The 25,289-nt window shown below is 38.4% G+C and overlaps 1 protein-coding gene across 1 annotated transcript in view; it reads left to right on the forward strand.

Moving 5' to 3' along the window:
* rapgef5a (Rap guanine nucleotide exchange factor (GEF) 5a) overlaps positions 1-25,289 on the forward strand; it is a 51,171-nt gene that overhangs the window by 626 nt on the left and 25,256 nt on the right. Inside the window, exons 2-8 of the mRNA XM_023278082.3 lie at positions 11,398-11,448; positions 13,659-13,765; positions 14,302-14,423; positions 15,776-15,953; positions 23,305-23,386; positions 23,515-23,563; positions 23,680-23,753. Of these exons, the coding sequence (XP_023133850.2) occupies positions 11,398-11,448; positions 13,659-13,765; positions 14,302-14,423; positions 15,776-15,953; positions 23,305-23,386; positions 23,515-23,563; positions 23,680-23,753 (663 nt within the window). The remainder of the gene's footprint in view (positions 1-11,397; positions 11,449-13,658; positions 13,766-14,301; positions 14,424-15,775; positions 15,954-23,304; positions 23,387-23,514; positions 23,564-23,679; positions 23,754-25,289) is intronic.

Below are 25,289 nucleotides of genomic sequence, written 5' to 3' on the forward strand. Positions count from 1 at the left end.
CGCGCGCGCGTGTGTATGCTACATCCATAATAACCAGACTTGATGTTGGACACCACCATACCTTCACACTCCGGTAGTCAAGGCAACACCAACCAGATTCACCACACACACCTGCATGCACCATAAAGTACACACGTTTAGCCTTATTCATAGGTACATACAGAGATGTGTGTGCATTTTCAGAACTCACGTTTATTTTCATAGATTAGAGTCAGCTCACTGTTATTTGTACAGCAGCTGCGCCAAAGTGTTTTCCGTTAGAAAAATAAGAATGGCGTTAGGAATTAGCCAAACGACTTTAAATATTGAGGTTAATTCCCTATAGTACCATGTATACTGTGCATATTATGTATATATATATATATATATACATATATATATATATATATATATATATATATATATATATATATATATATATATATATATATATATATATATATATATATATATATATATATATATATATATACATATATATATAGATAAAATATATATAAAATAGAACGTGACCTGACTATAATAAATATTAAGGCTAGACCCTACAGTATTATTAATGGAGATAAGCCTAACTAATTTTGAACTAAAATTGCAACTTTACAAAAATATACATGAAAATCCAATAAATCCAAGGATTCCTTGGATTTCCTATGACCAAGCTTCGTTTGATTTTTGTATTTTAGATTTGTGTTTTAGATTTTTATTATATGTGTTTGTGTGTGAGATAGTGGAGAGACCTCCAGCAGAACCACACTCAGGGAGACTGTCAGTAGCCTACTGTTTTTTTTAATTAGCTGGTTAATTGCTTTGTCTAGAAAATTTACAAGAAATAATAAGCTGTGAAAGTCAACTGTGATGTATTAAAATTACTTGTGTGTCAATAGTCCAGAATTCTAATATATTCCATTTTAAACAGAGAAAAGTTCTCAGTTCATTTGTACTTGATTAATTGGCTTTAATCGTGTCCAGGTTAACAAAATTATTGCCAAATGGTTAACAGTCTGGTTGATTCAGGTCAGATCTGAGGTAAACAAACTAATATTTCTTTATCTAATCGGCATATTGGTATGTATCCAACATTCTCAATCCTAATGGGGCAAATAGGCAGATCAGTCATCTAATCCATCTTCTGTGTCCTCTGGTTCTTTTTCATCATGACTGGTCAACTAAGCAGTAAATGTGTGTGACTCGGTGTGCCCCGATGTGGAACGAACACACCTGACAAGCCAAATGGCTGCTCAAAGTGTCAGCTCCGCTCATCTTCACCATCAGTTGCAGCCGGCAGAAAACACGTCGCTGGTTCCCTTTGTGTGAATCAGAGACAGTGTGCCAGGACTGCCAGTCCCACTGGAGCCAGATGTGCTAAAAATATGTAACATTCGCAGTGTAAAGCTACGCAGGACTGAGGAGATGAACAGTTTGTCATGTTGCATCTGGTTATTTTAAGTGATGTAAATGACAAACAGATTGAGGACAGTCTGTCCCCTGCTACCTGTTAATATCATCAGATTTTCTTGTCATAACAAGTCAGTGATATCATATCCTGAATCAAATTTCAGAGGAGATTTTGCAGCCAAAATGTGAGTCCACACAAGAACTGAAGAATGGCTGGATTAACTTAATTTACATTTGTGTATTTCTGATGTTTTTTTCCATTGCGCTTGAAAGCAAGAAAACACAGCAGCACTGAGTAGATGAAGATTTTTTGCTTTCCCTCCTCATTTCTTTCTCTAACAGTGTGTGTGCTGTGTGTGTTCATGTGTGGATGAGTGTGATGAAGCGTGGGTAAGTAGTGTAAAGGTATGGCTGTTCTGTGCAGACTGGTCCTCTCCAGACATTGGCAGCTTCCTATGCTTCACCTGGCACACGCACACAAACACACACTTTAATGTGCACAGAAAGAAATTTCCAAAAATATTTACGCAAGGAACTACCAGGGATTGTTTTTGCACTGCACATCATCAGCAAAAGAACAGCTGTTTGAAGAAGAAGATGAAATAATAATAATAATGAGGATAAAAATGGTTACCTGATCTCAAATCACAGCTTGTTTGCACTCTTCCAGAGGTGGACATTTCTGCACACAACTTGTCTGCTCTCACTGATTCATGCAGCATCTTGAGCTAGTGTTTGTTTTGTTGTTCTAATATTTGGGATCCTCTGAGAGTGCAGAAACACCTGACATAAGCAGTTTTTCACATTACCTCATGGGTTTCATTGATGTTTGCCGACAGCTGAATTGAAACTGTTGCGCTGCACAGAGCCATCTGTCGCCTTTGGTTCCAGCCTTCGGCAGCCTCACCTTGGAAAATCCTGTCTGACATTATTCTCTGTTGTGACTTGTTCCGGTATTCAATTATTAGTCCTTTATTGGCTGCAGGATGGAAAGAGCAGAGTGCCGACACTTTACTGACTTTTCAACTCTCACTGCACTTGGTGCTTTGTATAGTGCCCATTCTGTAGAAAATATACTGGCTCATTTTCTTTCCTCCTCCAAAGACCTCGCCACAGCTCAGTCAAGTGTCAGATTTAAGAGCCACTTATTGGTCTGACAAAATCTCGTATCAGTATATTTGTACAGAGGACATTGCTAGTAAAATGTACACGTATCTATGAGCCCTCTGGTGAGGAAATGCTATAAGAGCAAATTAGAGGTTCAGGGTGCCACTGCTAGCTGGCCAACGGCGCTGCTAGCTGTGCTGGAAAGACAGATAATGACAGGTCAAGCTGACTGGTAGTATTTTTTGCTATTTTTTTTTATTACACCAATACCCTCAAGGCCTAATTCAATTTCCTGCAACAGCTTTAGCTGTGGGCTATCAGTTTTGTTTGAATTTTGCTGCTGAACCAAAATAGAGGGAGAACCACAGTGCGGGACAAAAAGCTATCTTCAGAGACAATACTGCCAAAAATATCAAGAAAACAGCTGACTTGTATGATTTTCTTGGTTCAGATAGATTGTTTGTTATTCGTCAGTAATGTTGTTATATAGAATTTGTTGTCATGATTGCAGAAGTTTAGGCAGAATGAAGCATTTGTCATTTGCACTAATACAAGTAAATTATGTTTCTTGAAAGGGTTCCTTCAATCAGTACAGACATACCAATATAACATTGAAACCACAAGTAACAGCCAAAACAAAAGTTAGACATTCTGTAAAGTAGATATTTCCATATGTGTGCATATCCTAAGTGTGTGTGTGTTTTGTTATAATTTGCATTCTTAATGCACGCAAGGAAATGATGCATATTGAATTCAGATGAAGTGTAAATGTGCAGTAGCATATTATTCAGAGTGAATATTGTGCAGTTCGTGTCATTTTGTTTTGAGGTATTTGCCCTTATTCAAATTTTTTATGGCACACTACACACTTGAAATTATATAGCAACCTCAAATTATACCAGATTTTTCAAGTGTAAAGTGGATTCATGAATGTGTATTATAAAAATACAAATGTACAATGTGCTGCTTTAGGCTTTACAATGAAATTATGAAACCTTCCACATTCATAATGCAAGATGATCACTGTTTTAAAGAACAGTTGGTGATGTCCCTCAGAAGAAGATCTCATTTCATCATTATAGATGCAGCAAAACAGTGGCTTGTGATGTGTTTTCATGTCTGCCAGCAATATTTCACATCCATAACTGCATTACACATTGAAATAAGAAAGTGCCAGCTAGGGGTGAGGGTAGACTCAAACACACCATACTGAGAATTTTACAGATATTATCTCACGAGTTTGTTTATTTCAAGTACATTTCAAGTTATAAGTACAATTATTTAGACTGAGGAAAATATGCGCAATACAACCAGTGTGTTCATAGAATAAACAATTCCTGATTGTACGAGTAACAAAGCAAAATATAAATAACAAAACACGAGTATAACTGCTGGTTATAACCTAAAATTATTACAATTATTGTCATTAAGACAAATGATAACTAGAACATTCTTTGACCATTTGTTTTGAGTGTAAATATCCACATATGTTTTTGTTTTGAGATGCAAATGTCACGCCAACACTTTTTTATTTTGAATGCTGTTACATTCAAGTGTTTTAGAATCATTTCACAAATATTCTCCATGTTGTAACTGTATGTCACTCAGGTCTTCATATAGACTGGAGCTGCATGTGCTGGGATGATTAGAGTCATGGTAGAGACCTCACAGATCAGAAATGGACACTTAGTAACCAATAAAAGCCAATCAGGAATCAAACGATGTCTGCATCATTGTTTCCAAAAGTTTCCATTCCTTACTACTTGGTCTCGGCGATGAAACAATGGTGATATTTACTGGCAATAGCAACAGCAATATGAAAATCGTTTGATAGAATGTTCAGTAGTTCTGCTGAAATGCATTAGACGCAAACCACCATTAAAGCACATAATGAAGACACAGAGTTTAGTTGCACAAACAAACTCCAAATGTGCTGCCTCCCGGGTCCATGCCAATCTGTCATATCCCTCAATAATAGAACTCCTTTTACCTTCATCGAAAACTTGCAGTTTTCGAGCAGGTATCGCAAGGCATGCTAGTCTGCAGTCGCCAGGGCCTTGGTGGCTGCAGACCTCCCTTAGTGGAGGCTGCAGCCACCAGGGAGCTATGGTTGTTCTTGTGAGACAGGCTTCATGCTCAGAAAACATCCACGCAAATTTCACTTGTGTTCAAAGTGAAATATATCATTGTGTTTATTTATTTTTACTTATCTGTGTAAGTGTATTTATTTCTGTGCGTTTTTCATTGTGTTAACATAAAATGATCACGTGTACCTTTTTATACATAGGATATAGTGATTCATTTAAACAACTTAAATAAAAACCTTCTCCTCCTGGTGTTCATTAAAAAGGGCTCACCAGAAATTATTAATAATTTAATAATATTGACTGAACTGAAGCACTTCATCATGATACATATTTTCGCTGCTTTGCACAGCCTCCATGTCTAAACATCAACACTGCGAATGGACTTTCTGAAAATCTTCACCCTTTAAAGAATTTTCCACAGGGTCTGATTTCAGTGACCTGAAACTGTTTGTGTGGGCCTTGAAAAAGCTGTGTTCTAAGAAATACCTGTAGCCAAAACCTAAGAAAAGAAGCAAAATAAGCTGGAAATAGTGAATGTTTGGTATTTTTGTTCAAGAAAATTTCTAAAGACACTGTTGCTGATTTAGTTTTTTTTTTTTTTTTTTTTTAGAAAGCTACTATGAACAAATATAGACACTGACTGTAGGTGTTGGTAAGCCAAAGGTCATGTGGGGGCAGGTAGTGTGGGCTGGCAGGGGGGATTGCTGAACAGTTCTACTGTGTGTATGTTTGTCTATTTGTTTGTGTCCATTGAGCTGTGGCTGCTTTGATGTCTCCATTTTGACTTCCTTGTATGACGGATGTGTCGAGGAGTCGACAGGAGCTTAGCGTGAAAGTGTGTGTGTGTGTATGTGTGTCTCTTTGTGTGTGTGACAGAGGGCTTGCCAAGCATACCGTGCTACAGCTCTTCACTGTGCTCAGCAATCTAATCTGAGAGTAATCCATTTCTTGCAGATAATGACCTCGCTCTCTCCTGCTCTCTCTCTCTCTGTATACACACTTTGAAGTCATCACACAGATAAGCGTGTCAGCATGCGCTCTCACTTTATGGCTTTTATTCCTCCTCATTCATCTTCTCTTCTCTTCTCTTCTCTTCTCTTCTCTTCTCTTCTCTTCTCTTCTCTTCTCTTCTCTTCTCTTCTCTTCTCTTCTCTTCTCTTCTCTTCTCTTCTCTTCTCTTCTCTTCTCTTCTCTTCTCTTCTCTTCTCTTGGTCACATCTACTCTCTGAAAGGTGAGTGTATGTTTGCCTGAAGAAGAAAATGAAGCGCCGACAAAGACACTCACCGACACGCAGACAGCCTAAATTTCTCTTATGTGATGCAGTATGAATGAAACCTCAGCTGCTGGTGTGTGTTTGGATTGCGTTTGTGAGAGGAGATGATGATGGTGGAGAAACACAGACCTCTTTAGAGATCTGTGTTCACCAGACAAGGAGACAAAGAGATGGAGAGATAAGACAGAATAGCCAAGACAAAAGAAAGAAAGAAGGAGCGGGACAGAGACAGCAAGAGTCAGAAACAATTTATTTAGTCTATGTGCTTGGCTGGCTGGTGTGCTCTACTTCACCCCCAGTCCAAACACTGTACAAACAGAAAAACGCTCTCATCTTCACTAATATCTACGAGTCCACATGGAGCTGGAACTTCTCACAGCTGAAAACTGTGCCTTTTTAGATATGTGTCTCAGAGCTGATACTTTTGGTTCTCAAGCCGCACATTTTGTTGTTAATAGGACGAGCTGTGCATTTGGAGACTGTCAGCTCCAACTTTCTCTAAAGTCAGTATAAGGCAGCGGCTATGATTATTGTCATTGTTCCTTGTTTTGTTTGGTCTGTAAACTGTCCAAAACAACGATAAATGCCCAACACAATTCCTGATAGTCTGTGATGGTGTTTTCACATTTAGGCCTGTCACAATCTTTACAATTTTCTGATTGCAGTGATTTAAGTTGAGTGCTGAAAGAAACAGAAATGTCACATTTCTATCACATTTTCCATGTTAGTTTCCACTGTTAGCACTGTTTATTGGCACCAGCTGTTGATCTTCTAATATTTGTACGACTACATTTCGATGAGCTTCTATTGATATTAATGTCATAGACGCCACAGCTCACTGTGAGCACATTTTAAGCCAAATGGGAAAGGAGAGGCCAATAATTTGAAAGATTCAATTTATTGGATTTGCAGTAAAAAAAAAAAAAAAAAAAGGTGACGGTAAAAAATACTAAAACCTCTAGTGTAAAGCCAACGGGCATAGAAGCTGTGATCAGTTCACTCCTGTATGCATGCAAACATGTAGTGTTGACGATAGAAACAGAAAAATATCTAAATGGGAGGAACAAAATTAAAAAGTTCAACTCTCAGGCTAGGTAATCACAGAGAGCAGGTTAGGAGCAAACTGCAATTCAGAGGTTGCATTTTAGGAAATACACTTAATCACTTTGTTGTCAAGTGTTAGAGCAACGCCACTAATAATATCTGCAATGTAAAAAGTAGTTAGCCAGTTTATTGAGACCAGTGGAGTGTTCTCTGAACCAAGTTAGACGTAGCCAAGCTTTCTTTGGGTTAGGTGGCTCAACAACACCTACAACCCTAATCAGAGATCATGAATATATCACAACAGTACTTATATTCTATACAAAATGAACCGATAGCATTCTGCCTACTTCAGTTAAGAGGTGCAGGTTGTGATGATAATGAGTTATGAAGAATATAAAAAATAAATATGGTAAAAGGAGCTGTTGCTAGAAAGGATGCAAGAGAGAAAATTCTTTATCGTATAAGTTAATATACTTATTTTACCACTCCGCTGCATGTAAAAGATCTAAAACTTTAAGCTTCTTACAGTTAGACATCTCAGGAAATGCATTTGCTTCTTACAATGTCCCGTAATGAAGGAATGAAATACCAGATGAATTTAGATATTTGAAGTCTAATTGCTCGATGTACATCTCAGTGTAGTGAAGTGGCTGCACCTTGCCAAGCATTTGAATGGTCCAGCAAGTAAAAAGTACAAAAGCGTTTGTTTTTCTTCTTTCATTTTTTGGGGGATTTAACAAACAACATGCAATATGTGAGCAGTGAACTTGAGAGGTGCTGGTAGGTGGCTTTACTTATTTTTAGAAGGAGCCAGGCTAAATGTTTCCCACTGTTACCAGTCCATGATAAGATAAATTTCTTTGAAAATGTTTTTTAGGGGAAGGGCAGTACCTACGCATTGTAAATGAATGTTAATTATTTTCTTCATCAATTATTTGTTTGATCTATAAAATGGCAAAAACTTTGATTTTTGTTTGGATTAAACAGAGAACATATGATATGTGTGTAGTGAGCTTCAGAGGTGCTGGTGGGTAGATTTTGTTACCTTTGGACAGAGCCAGGCCAGCTGCTTTCCCTTTTAAGCTCTAAGCCTTTTTTGTGCCAAGCTAAGCTAACTGGCTTCTGGCTTTAGCTTCGCATTTAATGTCATGAGAGTGGTATTGATCTTCTCATCTAACGCTAAGTAAGAAAGGAAAGAAGCATAAATCTCACAATGGGAATTTATTCCTATAATGAACAGTAGATGAGCTGTGATTAACTTGCCTTACACAAGGTGTGTGTGTGTGTGTGTGTGTGTGTGTGTATGTGTGTGTGTGTGTGTGTGTGTGTGTGTGCGTGTGTGTGTGTGTGTGTGTGTGTGTGTGTGTGTGTGTGTGTGTGTGTGCGTGCGTGCGTGCACTTGTGTACTGCATGTTCTCTTGCATGTCTGTGTGTGTATGAGAGGGATCATGTGACATCTCAGACAGTATCACTGCTCTAATGAGGATCACACACACTGCTCTACATCTCTCTAATCTGTACTCTATTTCATTTTCTTACGACTCAAATCCTCAGCTGAACATTTCCCTTCCTCTCTGTCTTTGTCTTGCGCAATCTTTCTTTCTTTCACGATTGTAATTAAAATGATCTCTCTGTCTCTCACTGCCTCATCTCTTTTCCTCTCCATCTGTCATGCTCATATCCACTGTCACATATTCATAGACTGTTGTGAATTGTTCAGCCTTTGTCTATTCTCTCTCCTCTTGCACTTCAGCTCATTTGTATTTCTTCATCTACATCTATCTTCCACAGTTGCTTAGGTGCTTTTTTCATTTGTTTGATCTATCAGAATCTCTCCATCTGTCATCAGCTGGTGTTTTTTTTTTTTAATCACCAGCCAGTGAGAGGTGACAGGCAGCAACAATTGGTAGCACAGGCTCTGTTTTCCAGAGGGAATCAAACCCACAACTCTATCAGTGGTGCTGCCTCACTGACTAAGCCGACAGACTAGTTGCACTCCTATTGCAGGAGCTTCTCATCTGGCTGTTTTTAATGAACGCTGGGAACGTGATCATCATCCTAATGCAACTCTACAGTTTATATTTTCTAGCTGGGAAGTATTACCACAGTGTTTTCCAAGCAGAAAGAAGCGTCTGATATTTTGTCACCCAGTACCCTCTGATATTGATGCTATGTTGTCATACACTTTATATTTTTTGTCACTGATCAACAGAAAGGGTATTCTTTAATGTTAAGTTGCAAGCAAATCTCCATAAACTGTCTTTGGCAGCAGCTTTTAATCATTGTCTGAATGGATCTCTATTTTATTAATTGTTAATTTACATTCTTCACTATAACACTGCTAAAGATGGGTTATATTGATTAAACAGCAAATTTCAAGTCCTGCATTAAGTGGTCCACTCAGCGTTGCTCTGACAAGACTGAATTACTATTTTGAAAGCTGAGTGTACTGTAAGTTAACTCAGCCTTACTGTCTGGCTTTAACATTTCATCAAATTCAACATTCTGTTGCAAACAGCAGGTTTTTCTCCAAGATTGTTTTGTTGTTTATTTTTCTGCGATCTTTTGCACGAGTTCCGTCTGCATGACATTCAGTAAGATGGTGAAGAAGCTACATATTTTTATCATCACACCATAGAACATCCTTCTTCATCGTCTAACAATTCTTTCCATTTCAGCCATAGCTCAGTAAGATTATCTATACGCCTCTTCATGGCCTCCTATGCTGCTATTTGTGCCTGGACAGTTGATTTATGGCACTGGTTGCACCAGCAACAGCCCTTAATGCACTTTGCACCCTCTGTGTCTTAGTGTATGTATTATCCTTCTGCTGATAATAGAAATGGATCAGACATTTTGACGTGCATCCTGGCTGGCTGTCACACTGTCTTGACTTACTGAGACACTTGAATATAATGGAGTCATCATAATGTTTTTGGCAACATCTTTGCGTTTTTTTTTTAAATAATAAGTCATAACGTCACTGTTTGGAAAAGGCATAATTTCCTCCATCTGGATTAAACAGTTTTAGATAACACATTCACAAGCCAGTACTTGACCTAGCAGGTAGAAGCAACCTAAAGTGACTTACCACACCTTGATTACACACACGGAATCTTTATTCCTTCCTGTATTCATTTAACTCAAGCTCCAAAAATCCTTGGCTAAACCAATGATGATTTAGGTGTGTCAGTATTTGGGGGTTAATATTTGTGCAAACAGTCATTCTGTGCTTACCTTTGTTCTTATTTGAATTTTTCACTTTGACATCAGTCTTTTTCAGTTAGTCACTGTGACTGAAACCTTTGTTGTCTCGTGATTAAGTGTTGTAAAACAGTAAAAGATATAAAAATCTGAGGGAGGAGAAAACGTGCATACAAAGGGTAAACACTTTTCTTGTGTGGGTTGGAGTAACTAATTGACAGAATGTAGATAACTAAACAAGTTGTTTTTTTGTCTTAAATCACTAAGTATTTATTTTTGCAATAACGCTATTTTAATACGGACTACTGGCTACGTATGAGCAATGGAAATTATATCAGACCAGTGATTCAAGAGGTTTATATCTGGTATCATAATTTTAATGTACTAAAATATCTAATGTTCCCTTATATACCTTGTGAAATACCTTGTGAGTACAGGCTCAAATGCTGTAAAAAGAAATCATATATTTATTGTATTAGAAAAAATCATTAAACAGATTAAAATCTATTATCTTAAAAAAACATTTTCTAATTGTCAGTGAGAGTTGGAAAATGAAGCAGCAACAGAGCAAGCAAGACAAGTTGTCCATAAATTACTGCATTACACTGCAGTGGCACAAAAACAGATGTCTGCATGTAGTGCCGTTTCTGCTCTACTTGAGCTGACACTTAGTATCATTTTAATCTATTTTATGACTTGTGTGCTGCCACATCCCTGTCATCTTGCTCCTCTGGCACCATAATAATCCATAAAGATTAAGAGCTTATTTCCTGATAGAGGAAGTAGTGGTAGAGTGGATACACCTAGGGCAAAGGCTGCAGCATGGCGGTATGAAGCTAGTAACCATGAGGAGATTTATTATGGTCTTGCTGTTGTGATATGATAGTTGGGCTGGCATTTGTATTTTATTGATGAGGAATTGTACCAATAAATGTATTTTTCCTGGTGTCATGTTAGTGAGTGCTTGATTGAAGATGTTCATACTTCACTGATAAACCATTTTGATCAGATAATAGATCATATTTTCTAAGTAAAAATGAATTACCAAGCTCTTTAGGTTTCGTGACACTTTCACATTAGCAGGTATCATGAAAGCACTAAATGCGACTGGAAAGTGTGTGTATAGGAAATGGTTATTGCTGATGTAAGTTCAAGCCAAACGTAATGTTTTTTGAATGGTAAAACTGGTCTTTCCCATCTCAGAGTCATGTTTGTTCAGTGTATTTACTCTGTGTCATTTTGTGTGTGTTGGCTCTGATGACTTTTGTGTGTTTTTGTTTCAACAGCAATCACCTGACACAATCCCCGGACCGAGCACTGGACCTGCAGTACACAAGGTAACACACACACACACACATACACACACTGACACACACAAAAAAGGTGATGTCATCCCTTAAGTTTTGCTGTGAAGCTTGTGTTTGTTTAACCCCAATACAGATGATATCAGTGGTGATATTACCTTGGGCTTTTTCCAAGCTAGTTTTACCAACTACACACACACACACATGCACACATACACGCATATGCACACACACATGCACACGCACACGCACATGCACACACACACGCACATACGCACGCACATGCAGTAAGAGATTTTTAATTTGTCATGCATCACTGTAATGCAGTTTGGCAAATATTTTAGTATTGCACTCTCAAAAATGCCTTAGGGCTTAAATATCTCACATAAGTTGTTTACTTTAAGCACAGATTTTAGCTATTGAAACAAAAAGCGCAGAAATCAACATCAGATACAAAGATGCTCTTTACTTTGACCCTCAGTTTTATCACTGTTATTTTTTTTTTTATTTTATTGGCTGTGTTTCGTTAGATTTTCTTTTATGTCTTGGTTCAGTGAAAATGACTGTATATAAAAAGCAGTGCAGAACTACAAACCTGCCAAAGAGCACCTATGCAGCGAGATACTTGGGGAAAGAAGCCTAAACTTGTTATTTGCTAAGCTAGTTTAAATCTCACAGCCTCAGTTTGTTTACAAGATACAAGTCTGGGAAATATTGACTGAAAATGGAGTTGCTAAATACTGGATCAATCACTAAACTGTGCAAATTTGTTGGGATCATGGTGACGATGAGTTTTAAGTTGGTTCTGATTACTATCTCATGACTCTTGTCATTCAACAATTCCAAAATTAAGCATAATTTTTCCCCTACCTCTGATTTTCAAAGACCCGTTTAGGTAGATAATAGTTTATGTGACATCTGAGAGTTTTTAGAACTGCTTGAAAATCTGAGGAAAAGCTTGTTTCTGTGGGGTAGAGTTGTAAATTCTTTGTCTTTGTTTATTCAAGCCTTGATCCAGTTGCTGACCAGGTAATTTTGTTTTATTGGCAGCACACTTAAGAAGAAAATGCCTATCAAGGCAGACCACGCTGTGTGAAGTCAAATTTGAGAGCTGTTTTTATGAGCCTGGTTGAACACAGGCTCTTTGTTTGAAGACACTGATGGCATCACCCTGCTACCCCAATAATGTAAAGTAATTCTGTTCAAAGGTTAGACAGAACAAGTCTCAAAGACGAGATGAGTGTCTTGTGTATGTCAAGTACTGAAGCGCACATACACTGCAGTATTCTGATGGACGACAACCAAACAGTATCAGGGTTGAGTTTTACTAATAAGTAAAATCCAAAATAAGCAGTATGTGATGAGTAACCCATCAAGCTAGTTTAGCTGCGTAATCAGAACTGTGTCTGTCTGAGCATGTGCAGTGACCTCTGCTTTCCTGGAAATACTTTCCAAACTGTTAAAATTATCCCCATTATTAGTCTGTGGAACTATTTCTGAATAAACTATAGAGCCCATATTTTTTAATGAAAAAACATGTCAACTAGTGCCACGTTGTAGCTCAGTGACATATTTTTAATAGTTTTTGGAAAGAAATGGAGCTCTGTGGCACAATGGAATTAGCTAAATCAGGCAGAAAATAACTTAATTAGTTGTTGATTCATTGATTGGTTTTGGTCCTTTTACTGAATTTGTTCACAATAAATTAAAAAAAAAAGAAAATCACCAAAGGTTTTTTAAAATCTAATTCATATGTAAGACTGTTCAGTTTACACATGCTTGACCTTGTGTGGAAAAAAGCATATATACCAGCCAGCGAGCTGCACTACAGATAGAACTGACTATGAATTTGAAGAGTCTTTAATGTATGATGTGTATAGAGCCTCATTGACTATTAAGTAGACTGTGCTCTATTGCATGTAAAGGAAAATATGAATGGAACAAAACAAGCAGCTCATGTAAACAGCTTAATTGAAATACGGTCTTATTTACGATAGTGTCAGTAGCAGGATTGTTGCAGAGCGCGTAGACACAGTCAATGTTTGATTCCTCAGGGGGAGGGAAATTGAGCTGTCCTTGTGAGTCGGTCAATGACAGTGGCATGTGGCCACTTTAGCTCTCTGCAATCTTACATTCAAACCATAACCACTGCTGAGATTTTAGTTGCATTCATACATTTTTTTTTAGCACTCTAATTTTAAAATATTAGCAGGTACTAATTTTTATGTGTTTGTGTATTGTAGTCTTGCTCCCAGAGTTTTCCATGTGCCGGTCGGGCTGTGAGGAATGCCTTCCTCTCTCACGGGCCATATCCAGCTAAAGACAAGATACACCTGGCCAGAATCATACGGTACACTTGTTTCTGTCCGTTTGTATGTCCATGTGCAGGGCTGAATCGATAAGTCCGGTGAAGCATATACACTGACTCACCAGTCACTGTTGAGCCCCGTCCCAATTGGCCAGTCGAGTTGTTTGCATAGCAAGACGAACAGAGAGTGGGACGTAGATATTATCTAGCAGAGCACAAGATGGTCTGGGAATACATGCACTTTAATGCAGTATTCTGTACATACAGTACATCCAGATGCATGCAAAAACCATCTGGACTCAAATATAAATAGATACTCTTATCCGTCTTTGCACATACACCCACACAAACCCACACCACACACATGCACAAGGAGTTTATCCTGGGGGAAACCAGATGGAAAGTATTCAGTGTTCCAGAGGAAAAGCCTTACAGAGAACTAATGAATAATCAATGGGTATTGATTAAATAAAAAAGACAAGCTTTGTGCCAGGGAAAGAAGTGTGTGTGTGCATGTGTGTTATGATGCTGTGTGGCTACGCTCGTGTGCTGAAAAATGTTGGTGTGTTTTTTACCAGGCGAAGCTATGTGGGAGTGGAGCTGGTGCAGTGGCTGTGTGAACAGTGTGTGTACGTGCGCTGTCGGACTACTGCTGTGCGTGTCTGGCAGGTGCTGCTGGAGCTGGGAGTCCTGCTGTCGGGTAAAACACACGCATACACACACACGCACACTCACACACACACACACACACTCACCCACACACATACACACACATGCCCTGAGTTTGGACGGCGCTTCGAAATATATAGTAACCTTCCAGTGACATCAGCAACAATCTACACTTCTCTAAAGATACAAGCAATTCGCTAAGTAATTTCCAACAATACCAAGGTCCATTTACTGCCTCATTCAACTGCTCAGCACATGAACCAGATCTTAACAGGATCTTGTCTAGCAGAGATATTGACATTACCTTTCTGAGGTTAACTTTTCATGAAGTAAAATTACACTAAAAGTAGGAATCAGCAGACTATCCAGGACCATCCTCTCAATAATCTCATTTATTCTGCCCAAAACATCCTCCTTCCTTATTCATCTACAACCATGTCAACAACAATTTTCAACACACTGAACAGTGTGAGAGCCTGCTAAGCTAAAATCAGCACACTGACAGTGCTTAGGTATGAAAAATAATGTGGAGGTTGTGTTACATTATTCATCTTTGTAAAGACAGTATTTAAATGCAGTTAATGTTTCTTTAAAGGATGAACAGTCCTGCTCAGGTGCTGTTCATCGGTCTGACTAATCCTGAATACTTAATACAGAGTTTATCCAGGTTTTATTGTTGGCACCGTGTCTCTGCTCTTTTTCTAGAACTAAGAAGTGTTCATTTCTTTTTGTCAGTGTTATTAGAAGGATTCATTCCAGGCATTGACTCATATCAGCACTTGTCCAGACTCAAATCCTCATGAGCTCCAGTGGGCTTCTCATCAAACAACAACACATTTGACTAAATTATTTACCACAGTGTAAACAACATTCATTTAAATGGCAGTTTAAAGAATGTCCCAATAACAATTCTTCACATCTTTCTGGTGATTGCTTTTAGAACACAACGACCTGAAGTATTCCCTTTGTGGTAGATATGACCATACCGTTTTTCCTGAAACTTGAGCAAGTATCAGGGTAATAATATGCCAGAATGCAACATATTTTGTCAAAGTAGAGAGAAATACTAATTTGAGGTTAGTTATGAAAAAACCTGCCCTTCAGCTGGGCGCTAAAATGGTCAGTTGCATGGAATTTTTACACTGATTTTTCATTGTCCCTGGTAGGTCGAATATAGCGACGTTAGTAATATATGGCGATTGATAATGATATCTGTGAATGAGAAATAATCCGTCCTCAGTTAACTTTATTCATTTGAACAACAAACAATGCAATACATATGAGACCTTTCAACAGCTAGACAAGTCAAAGTGCTTTACTGGAAGATATTAATGCTCATATTCCACTATGGTGTGTTTGTGTTTCTGTTTCTTCCTCCTCTAGTGGACCAGCGGGTTGTGTTTTCCGACTCCAACTCTTATTACCAGTTTAGCTTTGAGGAGTGTGACTCTGCCTCCTGTGAGTTTCGCTCAAATGAAGGGGAGTGGCCAGAGGCTGTGAAGCTTCTCGTACAACTTGCCCCATATGTCCAGTTTCGCTCTGGAGGTGGGGCCAACAGCCCGTAAGTGTTCAGAAAAATCTGATTACGTAAATGCTTTGAAGGATGGATACAAGGTGCGATCAAAAAGTTCAAATAAAAAGCAAAAAAATCTATTATTTCAGTTTGGCCGCCACTGTATCCTTCAAAGCAGTATTCTTGTGCAGCGATACACAACTTTCAACGCTCCTTCCATGCTTGGAAATCTCCCTGGAAGTCCTGTTCTGTAAACATGTGAAGGACCATCTGCGACTTGCACTGTCTTTCACCAGGATCAAACCATTACCCTTCAACTTGAAATAAATTTTGGGGAAGAGAAAGAAATCGCAGAGACCCAAGTCTGGCAAGAAATATCTGTGGGCTCTCCATCTGAAGACTGTTATTTTGTCCCTGAGTTGAAAACATAGAACTAGTTCTCATCACTAGTAATGATCCTTGAATGAAGTTAGGAATGAAGATAGGCTGTTTTCCTTAGTTCGCGGCCTAAGTTGAAATCATAATTGCACAACTGCAGGTGGTTAGAAAAAAGACTTGCAGTGAGCGTTACAAATGTAGCAGAAGAGAATTATGTATTGTTGCACAAGTAACATCCTGCGAAGGTGACAGTGGGCAGCTTTAGATCAGGTCAGGTTTTTTCATTTTTTAACTGCAGTCTCTGAACTTTTTGATCACACTTGATGGATGGATGGATGAATGGATGGACAGATGGAAAGGTGGGCGGGCTGTCACTTACATAATGAGAATTAGTACATTTTCAGTATTAATGCTAATATGTATGAATTATTTAAAAAAATCTGTATGAATTATCCAAACAGAGATCACCGCTACAGTTTTTAAATGCCTTTACTGAAGCATAGGCTGTTGCCTTCATTAATTTTATTTATTAAGTTTATATTTAAGTTTAAATAGTATATTGTATCTTAAAATGTAAGACTGCAATCTTAATTCATGATTATATAGGTGGATATAATGAGTCATATTTATCTGTTATAATCAATAACTTATGATAAGTTCGTTGTTTTCACTGGATTTCTGTCATTATATCTGTTTTTTTTTTTTTTTTTAAAACTGTTGCAAAATGTTGATCATAGTTGACTGTGACTCAGTTGAGGGGCGCTAGATTATCTCCACTGACCTGAAGAGGAAGCTCATTGCTCGAATAAAATATCAAAGCTGAAGTGACAGGCTTCCAGTTTAGATTCATGATTGAGGTCATTTGTCTGTCTGATGATTTACTGTGAAAAGGGACAAGTGGCTGCATTTGATTAGGTGGAAGTGTAGCATTTCTGCAAGTACATGTCTGCGCTTGCAGCATAAATACACACATTGTCTAAGATCTTCCTCAAATCCCAGCTAGGAACCTAATCTCTATTCAGTGTTTTAAATCCACGGTCTGCTTACGTGAGAGACACATTTATTTGCAGGCATCTCCACATCCACAGACGAAATGCACCGATACACAAAAACTGTCGCATGACGTGATCACTGACATACATGAGATGGGCTCTGACGCACACTCTCACATGCACGCACGAGCATGCAGAGTGGTGTCAGCCAGAGTTCCCTGCTTTGCTGGTAATGTGTGCGGGGTTCCTGCTGAGGCTGCTGCTGAACTCAATCTGTCACTCAGAGATAGAGAGAGAGTGAGACCAGTGTAGTCGTGGGGGCATGGGGGGGGGAAAGACTTTAACGAAAAATAGAGATATATATGGAGAGTGAAGGAACAAGAGCACACGTCAACACATTCTTCAATCTGTCAACTTCAGCGGGTGTATTTGCAGACACCAGGGAGCAAACATGACAGCGAGAGGAATACAATGTCATACTTACTAATGTAAATGTATCATGCTGTACACACTTATATGTTCTCCATCAGTTAAGCTATATATATCATAGCCATTGACGCGTATTCAGAAGCACTTCACCAGAGGGTTTCCCTAGGTTGGTAGAGACATGATTGGAAGGTTATTGATAATTTACCCAATAATCACATTTTAGCACTTTTAAAAGCCGTTTCATTGGAGAACCTTTTCATCCCTGGTGACTTTTACCATTTAGTCCTGTTGTAACAGCAGAATTTACATGGCAAGGTCTGCATATACTTACCATGGTGTATTTAGTATATCTGTTATCCAAGGATTCACATTCATGTAGTTTATATGTAAAACTCTCTTTGGGCTCAAATATTTTGTGGGATTTTGCTTGGCCATGCACCTGAGAGATGAAGTTGTTTCACTTTTACAAATGAGACACAAATTAGATTTTGCATTCAGCTTTCTCACTTTGGCTCTGTTGCTTTCCGAGTCCTTCTTTGACTGTCGCACCACTTCTCTGCAGGCATCCTCTTTTGTTCTTTCCATGTCACATCCTCCCTCCTTCTTTGCCTTTCTCTGTAAAGGAGAAAACTTGCAGCTGTGTGGGAAAATACCAGCTAATTCCCACCTAACTGCTTCTGAGAGACTTGATACATTGGTTAACATACTGTATGAATTTATCACCTAATCTGCAGCCAGGTGCTACTGCTCCTCATGAATTATGGTTCCCCCACTCCTACTGTTGTTTTATCTAATGAGGAAAGAACTAAAGATACTGATGACTTAATACGCATAAGGCTACGTTGCCTGATTGTGAAATTGATGAAATATTCTAGCTCACCGTGTAGTGATTGCTGTTTCAGTGAAGCCAAAGAAGAACATGCTACTAATTTAATTAAAGGGTACCTCTGCTGCATCACATGTGGAAAATGTTTAATACTTTCATTGTTATTCACTTCATGTCAGCAGTGCTAGCATGTCTTAAAAGAACTCTGTGTCTTATCAATAAAGTCCTTTTCAGACATGGGCTACATTGCTGGCTTTATTAACCTGTTGAACTGATGATATTTTGTCATGGCTTCTTTCAGAGATACACACCAGTGACAGACAGAGCCATGGTACGAACATGATACTTGTCAGTTCTGTGAGATTAGACAATAGAGAAAGTGATGCACTAATAAACAAAAGACTAAATCTAAACTAAGCTTATCAACCTATCCACATAACTAACAGCCTAGTTTATTAATGATTTGCCTAATGATTGAAACCTCTGCCCGTGTATGACAGTTATTTAACTACTACTTTACCAACAGTAAAATAACAGGACAATCACCATGTAACGTATGAATAACTCTAGATTTTAAACTGTATTTCTGTGTGTGACAGCTCACTTGTCTGTAGTGAACAAAAGTGCACAGTGGGACTTTCTATTAGACCCTGATTGATTGTGTCTCAGTAATTGGGTTAATTTATGATTTTAAGCAGTTGTTTAAGTTACCATCACTATTGTTCCACTTTGGAGATGCTTGTATGGATCCTGCTGCTATTTGATGCTGCGAGTATTTAATAATCTCACAGAAAAGTATCCTTCAAACAGCTAGAAGCCGCAAGTTCAATTTCAGCTTCTGTTATTGTCTTGTCAAAAGTCTTTGTTGTTATGAACTTTTCCATTTGTTGCCTAATTGATGTGATATTGTAGAACAAAGTCAACAAGACGTGTTATTTTTGCAAACTGTGTTTTACGCTCTCTGCACTTCTTGTGCCGATTCGTTAATGTGAGGCATGCAGTTTGGCTTGATGCAAGTGATGCAGAAATGTTACAAGGTCTGACTTTGTGAAATTGCTGTTGCAACTTCTACAGAAAAAAAATGTGCAAGTTAAGTTGCTGTGAAATTAACAGAAAGGACTGCATGTCTGAAGAAGATTTGCTGCCTGACAATTAGTTATCATTAAAATTTTTCACTGCAGCATTTGCAGAAAGAAAGTGATTTGAAAATTAATTAACAAGAATGTCATAGTTTGAAGCAGGTTTCACAATTCAGCTTCATGTATTCTTCCACCTTGAGCGAGTCAAACATACAAGAAATGTTTTGTCATTACTTCCATCTGAATTCAGAGCATTTCCAAAGAAACAAGCTTTACTGGCAAAAAGTCTCTCTGTGTCTCATTATCTCTCTTTCACACTACCTCACATTAGAGTTAGAGCAGAACTTGCATAGAGTATATTGTACTTTTCAGAAGAACTGTATAACAAGAAGCCATTAAAGTTTAACTGTGAGAAAATGCCCTGCCAACTGCAGCAGAAGTCACTTTTTTTGTTTATTTAAAGTGTAGTTCCTGTCAAGTTTATCATTGTCAGTGTGTGAACTGATTATGTAGTAGCTAAAGTTTAGGTATGAATTTCTCCACATCTAGTGCACTAAACTGAGGCACTGATTTCAGTTCTTCACTGTGTATCAGCTCCACATGTCTTCATATATACAGAAAACACAAAGCAGAGGCACAATAACATCAGCACCTTCACAGTATAATGTAATTCAGTACAGTAAGCTCTGCAACAAATGCAATTAAGATTTTAAACTAAGTATTGCCTTTTGTTATTAAGCAATGCACTGAAAGAGGTGCTCAGTCTACAGAGTTGGCTTCATAAAGACAAATATTCTAGCAGGGCTGTTATTGTGTATTGGATTACATGGTATTGGGTTGGCTGCCTCTATATCACAAGTTAAAATGATTATTGAACATTACCATTTTACTTCGTGACAATGGGGAAAGAAAAAATGCTTACTTACTCTTGTTTTTCCCACATTATACTAAATATTATATGTATACAGCACATTGTCTATGTACATACTTTATTGTTTGGTGTAGTAGGAGGTGAGTCAGTCAATAACTATTAAGTTGTCAGTTGTCCTTTCTTTGAAATACAGTATAATAATGCATTGTGCAGTAGAAGCAGAATTGCCGGGAGCTAAAATATGACACCTCAGCTTGGGAGGAGAAAACACGCTTGCTTTGCATAGTGCTCTCGTCGTAGACAATCCACATCCACTGTATTTCAAAAGAAATGCATTGGAAGCCAGAAAGTCAGACTCTGCTAAATATTGAGGCAGTATTTTAGCTACAGAGGAATGCATTGTGGCACAAGGTTACACTGCTTTCTCACACTAGGAACATTCAGATAACATTGCATATGTAGTTGGAGTAGTACGTTATGTAGTTATATTTTATCTCTTAATGAATCTGTATCAAGGGTCTGTTCTGATTAATCTTAAAATATCACAGGATGTGAACACTCTGCACCTTTGATGTGGTTGGAACAAGGAGGAATTGCAGGCACCAGGCCTGTTAATCCTCTATCCATGCTGGTATATGCTGCTTAATGATTGGTGACACACCTCCTACTGTGCCTCTCTTCTAGCTCTGGTGCATTCAGACTCATGGTGAGTCACCAAATTACCAACCGACTAAAAAAACTTAATGACCTTGATGAGAATAAATTTAGCGTGGTGCCATAGAATAGACTTTATGTTGATTTCCACATTTCTTAGGCAACACCTTGATAGTTTCTTGTTTGAAATTTTGAGTCATAATTTTATTTTAAAGAAAAGTAGAGAAAGGCCATTTTGGCCATATTTACCAACAGGAAAACAAAATCACTTTTTTTTTTATCACTGTAGGATAAGACTGACAGTAAAAATATGATATTTTTACATTCCTTCCAGGCATCTGATTGTCTACCTGCCTGTTTCTCTCTCGCCGTCTGTGCCAGAGCTGATAGCTGGAGTGTCAGGCTGAGGGCTACGTGTTATCACCATCCCTCCCGCTTCTGCAGCTATCATTCCCTTATCAGATTACAGCGTGCATGCACACGCACACACACACACACACACACACACACACACACACACACGCACACACACACACACACACACACACACACACACACAGAGTCGCACAGAGCTTCATCTTCTTTCCTCTACAACTATTACAAGTGCCACTGGGATCTTTTGATAAAATCCAAATTGTATGCAAATGGCTCTGTGTGTCTGAGTGTGTGTGTGTGTGTGTGTGTGTGTGTGTGTGTGTGTGTGTGTGTGTGTGTGTGTGTGTGTGTGTGTGTGTGTGTGTGTGTGTGTGTGTGTGTGTGTGTGTGTGTGTGTGTGCGCACATGCTTGAGGGAAAAGTGTGTATGTGTGTTGTATGTTGTGCAGGAGGGGGGAGGCAGTGTGTGGGAGACCAATCCAAACAGTGGTTTAGTAAGAACAGATTAGATGAGGGACCCTCGGGTGAAGTCTGCCGCCACTGAAGACAAACTCTACAACCTTGTATTATTGCTGTGGGAATAATGCAGAGTTTACCCCCAAAACAGCCACCTGTTTACACAGCACACACACAGTTGCACATGCACACAAGCCAAGTCAAATACAAATATATTCACAGATGCACTCAGGCTTGGCAGAAAAATCCTTGACAAGAGTTACACATCTATATACATTCTGAACACATGTACACACAGCCACTGCATTGCTGCACACAAATAGCTTCACTAACATCAATAGAAGGGAGTGTCTGGGAGCTATTTTACATGAAACCACATGAAAGAGAGAAAGAGGGTGCTGAGAAAGAAGCTTGATGCAAAGCCTGCAAGCAGTGAAGAGCTAGAGAGACAGATGGGAGGGAAAATCAAACAGGCACATCTTTGCTGAATATAAAATATTCACAGCGAAAATATATTCATCTACTGTATGTTCATTATGATTGCAATGAGTCATGTGTGTTGGCTCTGTTTTCAGCTAATTAGTTACATTGTCAGATGTAGTGAAAAATGCCATTCATTCAAAAGCATCTTTTGCCTGAGCATAGGTACAGTGCAAAAAAACAATCAATTTTACAAAAATGTAAATTAGAGAAAACAACAGATGCTGACATTCTGTGAAGCATTTAAGTATAGATTTTTTTTTTAACAATGGTGTACAAATATGCAAAGCACAAACAATATAAATATACACTTTAAGGAAAGCAGTAGGAATCAAAGTACAAATTTAAAGTCACTAAAGCAAGTTTACATTTATCAAAAAAAAAATTACAAATGACCTTTGGTGTCTTTGACTGTAATAACAGAATCAAGTTCCACATAGATGGACATGAAACTTAATACTTAAGCAAATGTTTCTCTCTGTTTTGCATTATTTCCAGGCAATGGCATTTCTCTCTAGGTCCATATCTGAGAAACTGTTGTTGCTGATGTGCCTCCGTTTCAAAGTCACTGTGAGAGGACCATGTGAAGATTCCACCACACCCAAGCAAGGCCCCTGAAAGTTTATTTAATCTAATAAATGGGAAAGTAGGGGTGTAGGAAAGTGGCTGCTATTCAGTTAAAGGAATTCAGGCATCATCTTTGGATTTGGAATGTTTGTAGGCTGTAGTTCTTTTCCTATTTTACCAGGGGGCAGTGTAGAGAGAACCACAGCTCTGCAGGGAACTTATATCTCCGTAGAGTGTTTGATTAGAGCAATGTGCACTCGTCAGTTACAAATAAACCTGTCTGTTTCTTCAAGGTCAGAGGAAGACTCTGAAGGCAACAGGGACATCTGCAGTGAGATTCTTCAGATGAAAGCTCTTGAGAGACTCACTTCTACGGTCAGTGTGTGAATCTGACAATATAATCTTAAGAGACAGGTGCTAAAACAGACACGTTGGAAAAATCATGACATGTTTTATTTCGTCATTTATGTTTTTGTTTTGTTTTTTTTTTTGGACAAAATTAGGTACAAAGTGAGCTGGCGGCTGCTCTCGCCCGGAAGACTCGCAAAGCTTGTAAGTTTACCTGTAGTTGTGAGTGTGTAAGTTTTCATGCGGAGCTTTTCTGGTGGTAAATGTTTAACTTTTCTATTATGAGACAGAAAGACTAATGTGTTGCTGTTTGGTTGCAGTATCAGAGCAGGACTCTGAGACCACAGAGACGAGCCATCAGGAGCCTTCTACGCCCAGCGAGGAGAGCAGTCCGGTAATACTCACAGAGCTGGGAAGACACACACTATAGGAAACTGATTTTCTTCACCCCAACTCTAGATCCTTTAATTAATTTTCACTATCTGCCAACGGAGTCCAATTAATTATTTATATTTTCCTGAGGCAGTTCACGCTTGCCTTGAAGTAGTCCCACAACAAAAATGAGTGAAGACGTTCTGGTTAATGATAGAAATATTCCTCATCACTGAACATCTGAACAGAGCAATCCTTGTGTTAAATAACATTTCTATTTTGTCCTAATATCTTTAAAGAGGGTAACACTAATCAAAAGATCTCTTGTTATGTTCAGCATAAACAAAACACTAGATGTCAGATACAGTTTTATAACCAGCAGCAGCTTTTTAGATGTGTAAAACACAAGCTTTTGCTATTTGAATTATTTTAAGACTGAAAAAAATGGATACTGTTTGTTTGTCCCTGTTGCTCAGGAGTTTGCTTTCTTGTAGTAGTATAAGGAGGATTGTGTGCGTAGGACACAGTAAATGCTTTTGATAGCTAGTTTTACCAAGAATACAGTTTGGCCAACACTGCTTAATTCAGTTCTAACTCACTCAACCGAATAGCAGGTTGCTTGCGTCAACCAGCAAAATAGATGATAATTGTTTTGTTCTGACTACCTTGCTCTCTTTTAAAGGTCACTGAGTGCAAGTTGTATCTATGTGGAGGTACACACATGGCTAAATGTAGAAAATGGGGTCAGAACAGTGCAGGGGGAGGTCTGTTTGCTTTCTCATCCCATCTCTGTACAGTCAAAACCTCTTTATGTCCATCAATTATTCATTCTCTGATTACACCAGAGACATGAGGAGAGAGAGGGACAGCAGTGAAAAGGGAATCTTTTAAACACAGTTACACATATGGTAGGATATATACTGTATTTGTGGTTCACATGTTTTTGGCTTGTAACTCCTTAATACAAAGGAAAGGCTTCTCGTGAGCCTTCGTCACACCTTGGATTTGTGTAACTGCAGTGCTGTAGTATTTGGATAATTTTTGAGGCCTGAGGTTGTGGAACTATGGTTTTCTTTGCTAGAAGTAGAAGATTATGCAAATTATTATATATTAAAGAAGCCTATATTCTGGGTTTTTTGTGCTTCTGACTCTAGTGTTGCTTTTATGACTCTTTATGTCCCCTGCATTGAGTTAAAATCCATTTTGGTTGAACCACAGCTCAGTCATTGCTCTACTGTGGAATCCCCTGGAAACATTTCCAAAGAGCAGTATCTATAGTCATTTACAAGATACTGTAGTTTTTAGTTGTGTTTGCTGACATTTGTTTTAATGTATTTTAAGTATATTGCATATTCCTTGAGTATGACAACCCTTTGTCATTGTATTCAAGTAATACTTTATCATCACTCTGCCAAAAAGCCCTCAAATTTTTTCTGATGTGACTGTTGATCATCCATAAGTCTGTCATACCTTTTTGGTTGGGCCGAGGGGCATAGAATTTTCTTAGAGCAAACAATTTATTTTTGGGTAATTTTAAATTCAAATGGAAATGGAGAAC

Source organism: Amphiprion ocellaris, chromosome 15, assembly GCF_022539595.1.
Source record: "Amphiprion ocellaris isolate individual 3 ecotype Okinawa chromosome 15, ASM2253959v1, whole genome shotgun sequence".
NCBI classification, from domain to species: domain Eukaryota; kingdom Metazoa; phylum Chordata; class Actinopteri; family Pomacentridae; genus Amphiprion; species Amphiprion ocellaris.